The 8,233-nt window shown below is 45.4% G+C and overlaps 1 protein-coding gene across 1 annotated transcript; it reads left to right on the top strand.

The window, feature by feature from the left end:
• Window positions 1-601: 601 nt before the first annotated feature.
• LOC129818236 (zinc finger protein 703-like) lies at window positions 602-4,043 on the top strand. Its single transcript, XM_055873978.1, has 2 exons — window positions 602-903; window positions 1,401-4,043. The coding sequence occupies exons 1-2, from the start codon at window positions 823-825 to the stop codon at window positions 2,937-2,939; spliced, it is 1,620 nt and encodes a 539-aa protein (XP_055729953.1). The 5' UTR covers window positions 602-822; the 3' UTR covers window positions 2,940-4,043.
• Window positions 4,044-8,233: the final 4,190 nt, after the last annotated feature.

The raw sequence follows: 8,233 nt of genomic DNA, 5'->3' as shown, positions 1-8,233 counted from the left end.
GATACCAACATAAATACAATATAGGGCGCCTGGTAAAACATTTTTTGCATCCAAGAGAATTACATTCAGTTCTGACAAAGATTATCGGAAGACTTAATTAACACCATGAAATACAATGGACAGTCTGTCTTCATTGGCTCGAGGGGGACAATGTATTGCTCCGCCTTCAGAAGTACGCATCAGCCCTTCTCATTTTTAACGATGCAAATACCAACTATTGGACGGCGGCTCGCTTACTTCGAAGGTCGACTTGTGATCTCAGACACTCGAGGTACGGCCCGGGTGGTGTGTGAGTGCTGGAGAGACAGAGAGAGTGCGCTATAGACTGGAGCCGTGAGAGTCCGATTTAATGTCGTCTTTTGGAACCTCTACATATTTTCTCACTTTGGCTATACTTATTCTGTAACTGAATTGTATGCATATATTTCGCTCACATCCCGATTGATGTGCATTTTGTGAATTAGAACCCCCGGAAGAACAATTCTGGAATCGGCATCATGAGTGAAGAACCGAACGTCAACTACTGTAAAATGAAACTAGATGGGGAGTAGGCTACAGGCGTTCTCTAGCGGATTATAATTAAACTATACACTGGATAATTATACACTTTACTTTTCCGGGACTTTAACAAAGCACTGCCCCTCTCCAACATATTTTCGTTTCCCTCCCCAATTAAAGATTTTTCTTTTGGATCTATTACGCACGAGATACGCAGCCATACATCCGAATCCTGTGACAGTAGTGATAACTGCAGCTCCCCAACGGGCGCGTTAGTGTCTTCACCGACTCTTTTGGATCCTATTCCCTATCCGGATACTCAAGATGTTGACGGCGCACACCAGCCACTTGCTCCACCACCCGGAATACCTGCAGCCTTTGCAATCTGCACCAGTGAGCATTGAGGTATGGTGAATATGTTTCTATTGTCCTGGTAAATTGCCACATTGAATGTCGTTGTTGTTTGGCTTATAGATGATAAGACTCACGGTTTATTCTCAAACACCTTGGTGCGTTTTTTTTGCGCAAAGCATGTTCCTCGACTTTTAGCCGACAATGCATATTTTGGGGGGGGATGTGCACATTAGGGACTTTTGAAAAGTAATTCCCTGAGCATCTTTTCTCATATACTATATCCCCTGGGAGGCAGTTTTTTCGAATGACCGTTTCTACTATTTTGCTTTAACTTTGCAGACAATAGGCTTACATCTATCTATTCGATAAAACTAGCCATAACTTACAGCAAGACCTCATTACTGCCAAATACATTGAAACAATTACTGCTAACAGTAATTTAAGTACTTTCTGTCTGTCTGTCTGTGTCTGTCTGTCTGTCTTTATTTCTACAACTGTAATTGTGAAAGTGCTTAAACTTAACTTAAAGTCTTGGTTTATTTCTCCAGCTGGATGCCAAGAAGAGCCCCCTGGCCCTGCTGGCTCAGACCTGCTCCCAGATCGGCAAGCCTGACCCTCCCACCTCCAAGCCAAGCTCTATCTCTAATGGCAATGGTGACCATGATGGACACTCCTCTTCCTCCTCCTCTAGTCACAAATCCTCACAGGAGGAAAAGTCCAGCTTCAAGCCCTATAACAAAGTAGGGGGAGACAGTCGGAGGGACAGGGTCAGTAGCTCTAATAACAGTTCTGACAAGACCGGCTTCAGGGTACCTAGTAATGGGAATGGAGTAGCTAACAGTAACTTATCAGGTTCTTGTCCATCCTTTCCGCCACACGCCATCTCTCCCAACTCCAGGGTGGGTGGTGGCACGCCTCCTCAGCACACACAGCAGTCGTCACAGACACACAGACAGAGCCAGTCGCCTCACGGACTACATGTTTCCCACTCTCAGACTCTGAATGGAGAACACAAACAGGAACAGAGCAGTCCACACAGGAACAGCAACAGTAGCAGTGGTGGCCATCTTAAGAAGGAGTCAGATGTGAATAAGGTCACTTTGGACAGTCCCCAGATGGCTAACTCCAGCCATGCCAGAGCCAGCACCAACTCCAGCACAGGCAGCTCTGAGGGAAGCCCCAGCCACGAGTTGGGCAAGATGGACTCCCAACCCCCACCACTCAGCCTGGGTCCTGGACACATCACTCCCATCTCCCCCTACAAGACTGGCCACTCTGTCTTCCCCCTGTCCTCCTCTGGTATGGGCTACCATGGCTCTGTAGTGGGGGCCTATGCTGGATACCCCTCCCAGTTTGTCCCAGGTTTGGACCCTACCAAGTCTGGTCTGGGAGGAGGGGGGGTGAGGGTACCAGGGAAGCACCATAGCTCCAGCCCCCTCACTGGTACCTCTCCCCTCTCCTTCATGCAGGGCTTGTGCAGGGATCCGTACTGCCTCAGCTACCCTAACTCACCCCACCTGGGGGGAAGCAATCCCTGCATCCATGACCCCTCCTCCTCCATCAAATCAGGCTATCCAGGCTTGGTCTACCCCTCCCACCCCCTCCACTCCCTCCACCCCAGCACTATGTCTTCCAGCATCACCCCCACCCTGTCCCACCCCCTCTACACCTACGGCTTCATGCTCTCCAATGACCCCATCCCTCATGCCTGTAACTGGGTATCGGCTGGGGGTCCTTGTGATAAACGCTTCTCCACCTCAGACGAGCTGCTAGCCCACCTGCGCACACACACCTCTTTACCTGGAGGGATGGACAGTAAGCTATTCTCTGCCTACCCCTCTGTCTCCTCCTCTGCTGCCTCTTGCCACCTCCCCCACCAGAGCCAGGCCTCCTTGCAGAACTCATTCTCCCTCAGGGCTCCTCATACCCTGGGTCTGGCCCGGTACCACCCCTATGGTAAGGTCCACCTGTCCCCTGGACCTACCTCCATCCCCCTGCACTCCCTCCAGGCTGGTTCTCCTTACTACCCCCACTATGCTCTCTATAGCCAGAGACTTGGCTCAGCGTCTGCCCTGGGCTACCAGTGATCCTCCGTCTCCATCCACACAGTCTATAACAGTGTTTCTCCTCAAATTACTAAGCCAAGGCAGCTCCCCCACTCCTTCCTGCCTAGCTCTGCTGTTCCCTGCCTAAAACTGCTGGAATCTTTGGATCCAATTGGCTTTAATAGAACTGTTATGTAAGCCCTGGATGAAGGTGTTTCTGGAGCCTCTGCGGGCAGCACATCTGGCCTATATGGGGGATCACTACTACTCCATACCAAAGCAGGATTCTATGGAGAAGGGGCTGGATGCTTGCATGTCTGCACACTAGGATGCTGCACTTTATGAACAAGTGGATTGGACTGGACCAGCGGCCATGGTGCCATGCTGAGTTGTAATAGCATCACAGACTGGGCTGGCTGATAGCTGGTGGTAGGATGCTGTAGAACGCCTCCTGGATCTCTTCATGTCAAGTTGGGCATAGTGATTGCAGTGGAAAGACAGGAGAGGAGATAGTGATGGTATTAACCTATAGCACTGTGGGAGGGGGAGGGGGGGGGGGCACAGGGGGAGAACCGGATGCATGCTAGCTTGACCCTGAGTGTGTGAGTTTAGCTCGGTTATGGTTTTGAGATTTGTTTCAGTTTCATACATTTTGCTTCTTCTTTGACTGAAAATAGAAATTGTATTTATTTTTTAACTGAGTGCTTTGGCTTTCAAGTTTACTTTCCAAAACATAATTTTTTAAACTTTTCTTATTATTATTTTTCAGTTATACAGTTATCATTTTATCTATTATAAACAGGATTTGTTTAAACATGATAAAAACATTCACTCATGCAAACTTTACAACAAAGTATATTTTCTTCTCCTTACAAAAATACGTGATTTTCTTGTTTTCCTATCCTTCTCTGATTGAATGTGCATGTCACATCTCCTTCTCTCCCTCTCTGGCTTCCTAATTGTTGTTTGTACAGCAGATTAATAGTGAAAGGAAATGTGATATTTTTTGTAAAGTATTTGGGCGAATGACCTGGGTAAGAGAGCGATACGAACCCAAACACAGGAAGCAAAGATTATGTGATGATGACAGAGCTGTCCGATTTAAAGGCAAGGTCATATTTTGTTTAATAAATAATAATGAATATATATTCTGTCGTTTTCATTTGTCAATCCAATTGGTCTCTTCTTGACACCTCATTCATCTCAATCGTTTTGATTTGGTTCATCAGGCCATTATTACCAGCTATGTAATAATGAGTCACTCAGTCTGGAGAGAACATTCAAAGACAACGCGACTAAGATACAAAGAAGAATACTGGAGAATGCTTAGAGTTAGTTGCTTTAGATAAGAGTGTCTGCTAAATTACAAAATTGTAAATTTTAGAATGACTATTTCAGTATAATTCAGTAAAGTATTACATAGGGCTGCACAATATTGGAAAAAAATCAAGTTGTGATTTTTTAACGAAATATTGCGATTGCAATTTGACATGCAAAATAGATCAAAATACTTATACATCAAAATACTTGTGTTAAAAAGCAGTGGAAAGAAACATCTTTCTTGTTCAGAACAATCAGTTGACTGCATTTGACATAAAATAACAGGATGCAAACTTATAGTGAATCTAACATTAAGGAGGAGGAACTGTGCAGCTTGAGTGACGGGGATTTCTTTTACATGCTGGTGTAATGGTTTCAAAATATTCCATGAGATATGGATCTCTTGCGATATGGATATTGTATGGATATTGTATGTCTCTCTTGAGACCTACCCAGAAACTGTTGTATTGATTTCCTGACTCCCATGGTCCTTTGCCATCCTGTGGTATTCATCCCTGAGTTGATTTCAGTCATCACAACAGACATGAATATAATTACCTATATGAATATAAGTGACCTACTCTGGTAGGACAGTGGAAGACAGCCTTTGTCAGTGTGCATTATCTGCCTTGTTTTGTTGTAGAGCCAGTGTGTGCCAGGTACTATTGTTCTACAGACAGTCCCAACCAGGTGAAGGATGGGTTTGGGTGTGCTTTACTTTCAGTTAGTGTTTCACAGACAGGCAGGCAGGTAGGCAGACAGGTCAGTTTTGGGACCCACTGAGTTTGATTGAGTCCCAGCCTTCTCTATGTCTGTGTTATGTCCAGATAGGCATCAGAGCAAAACCGTGTCTGTCTGGTCATGTTCAGGATAAGGACTTTCATGTTACTCCAGCTCAGTGTGAGGGGCCTGTCGGAGTATAGATGACCTACGGTGGTCACAGTCCTGACAGGCAGACCCACTGGGTCACAACACCCCATCGCAACGGAAACCATAGAAACTGCTCTCGTTTTCAGTCTTCCATGTTCCCGAGACCTTGTCAGAGATGTGATGTCTTCCAAATGGCTCATTCAATCCCTCTCCTCACCTCCTCACAAGCTAATGTGTTCTCAGCCACCTGGTTAACAAAGGGCTGAATGAACAAAAGATGTTCTGGGTTCATTTGTAGGGCAGCAGGAGGAGATACTCGTGGTTGGGTTGCAGAGTAGGTTTCAGGTGTCCCATGTAGCTTCTGTAGCCCTGGTGTTTGGCCTAGGAAACTCAGAGACATGGTTAAGGAGGAGAGCGTGGGGTTTAAATGGGAGAGCTCAAGATCAGGTTGTTAAGAAGCACTGACAGCATTCTGACAGACAGACTGACTGACTGACTGACTGACTGAAAGGGACTTTAGTCAAAGTGGCGTCTGATGTTGGATTGTTCTCTGATCCTTTTGTTGTTTTAGGTCTGAGAGTGTGTGTATGTGTGTGTGCGAGGAATTCATATCCCTGGTTATGAGTGTTGTCTTTTTCTGTCTGCTTCATCATTTATACAGGGTTTTAGTCAAATTTTTGCTGCCAGAAAAGTCCACCTATAGTTTCCAAGTCAAGTGTCTTTGTTTGAAAGTAAAACGCAGTGAGCTCTGTGACTGTGTCTGTCACCACCTAAAGGTTCAGTAAAACCAATCTGTATCTCCCAATGGGAACACCTACAGATCATGAGAAACTGAGACACAGGGGAACAATACCAGCTAGGCCTCAATAAAAGTTAGGACAGATAGAATTGAATTAGAGAGCCTCGAGGGAGAAATGAATAGCCGTGCCATTTTCCATTTCGTTGTTACTCATCCATAGCTCCTTTATCCAATCCAATCCATCCATCATTCCTTTCTTCCCTTTCCTCTCCTCATCCATCACTCTGTCCATCCATCTCGGGGCTGGCTAATGTTTACAGCAGATATCAGAACTCGCATGCCGCCCAGGGTGCTTTCACACTGCTGCTGCTGGAGAGCATGTGTTACGTGTAATTTAGTCCCTCCAAGCAACACTCCACAAATGGTTCCAAAATGGTTCTTAAACTGTCCCCATAGGAGAACCCTTTTTGGTACCAGGAATTCCATGTAGTACCCTGTGGAAAGGATTCTACCTGGACCCAAAAGGGTTTTACCTGGAACCAAAAGCAGTTATTCAAAGGGTTATCTTATGGGACAGCCAAAGAACCCTTTTAGGTTCTAGATAGCACCTTTTTTCTAGGGGTGTAAGCTAAAACAGGACCCAACATTAGTGGGATTTTTTAAAAGATACACATGCACAAACACAGCCATTGCTGTGAGAGGTTTGTGTGTGTATGCCAGACCTGGATGGACAGCTGACAGCCTTGGTGATTAAAGATGACAGAGTGTAGAGCAGCTCCTCCATCTCTCTCTCTGAGATGGAGTACAGGAAGGAGAGGTGCACTCTTAGAAAAGAAGGTCTACAACCTAAAAGGGTTCATCAGTCTTCCCCATAGGAGAACCCTTTGAAGAAACTGTTTTGGTTCCATGTAGAACCCTTTCCACATAGGGTTTTACATGGAACCAAAAAGGGTTTTTACTTGGAACAAAAAAGGGTGCTCCCATGGGGACAGCCAAAGCACCCTTTTGGAACCCTTTTTTTCTAAGAGTGTAGACACACACACACACACACACACACACACACACACACACACACACACACACACACACACACACACACACACACACACACACACACACACACACACACACACACACACACACACACACACACACACACACACACACACACACACACACAGCCCCTCAGTTTCCAGAGATTCAGCATAGGAACTATGGGCTCACCATGTGGAAGCCATGTCAGGGCACGGAACACAAACCACGGACATCTGTCTTTATGCGTCTTTTAAGTGTCTTCTCTTCTGGAAGCACTAAAAGAGATCACAAACACACTCATCCTTTTCTCTCTTTCCCTCCAGGGCCGGCTTTAGCTTTTTGAGGGCCCTTTTTTGTGGCCCACTTCTTGAGAGCAGTGATAAAAAAGAAAGTTTTAAAGGTAATTTCCTGCAATTTTACCAATTTTGCCATGGGCGTAGAGAAAATGTTGCAGTTCTACACATTTTGCCATAGGGCGCAGAGAAAATGTTGCAATTTTATAACACATTTCATGCAATTCTACTCATTTAGCCATGTGGCAGAAAGACATTTTTGCAGTTTTAAAGCTAATTTCCTGCAATTCTACCCTTTTTGCCATGGGGTGGAGAGAAATGTTTGCAGTTGTAAGTTAATTTCCTGAAATTCTACACATTTTTCTGTGACTTATGCCATGTTAATGATATCTGAGTGAGAGTGACTTACAGAAAAAATGGGGTCCCCTGGGAACGTGCCCTGCTTCCCCGGTCAGTATTTAGCCTGATTGCTACAAATTTAGATAACTGGCTAGACTAACTTATCAATCCAAAAATTGTTAGCTGACAGTGACTGACAAAACAAGAGTAAAAGTGTTGATACACAACCAAATTTCGTACTTGAACCTTGTGTATTGTACTATTCTCCTAACAGTAATTTGAGACCCTGACTGATTTCCCCGCACCCCCACCCCAAAAAAGGGTTTTGTTTTGTTTTTTGGGTCACGGTCCCCCTAGCGGCCAGGAGCCCTAATCTATCACTTATGTGCTTTATTTCTGGAGCCGGCCCTGTTTCCCTCTCTCCCTCTTTCCCTCTTTCTCTCTCCAACTCTATCACTTCATAACTCATCTCTATGACAGGCCTTTTCAAGTGGTCCAGGAATAAAGGGTACACAGATGTCAGACATGTTGGATTAATGTTCCTAAACCATCACACATCCCATTATTACATCCAGACAGAGCAGAGCAGGACAGAGCGGAAATATGTTGGAAATACACGTTCCTCACTCACCGCCCTGTCCTGGCAACCCAACCCTTCCCTGAGTGTGTGTCTGTGTGTGTGACTACACACCATGAAACTTCAGTATAACCAATCCACAGAGGATAGGTCTGTTCATCAT

Source organism: Salvelinus fontinalis, chromosome 21, assembly GCF_029448725.1.
Source record: "Salvelinus fontinalis isolate EN_2023a chromosome 21, ASM2944872v1, whole genome shotgun sequence".
Taxonomy (NCBI): domain Eukaryota; kingdom Metazoa; phylum Chordata; class Actinopteri; order Salmoniformes; family Salmonidae; genus Salvelinus; species Salvelinus fontinalis.
Note: the sequence above shows the minus strand (reverse complement) of the source record. Positions and strands in the feature narration are given on the sequence as shown.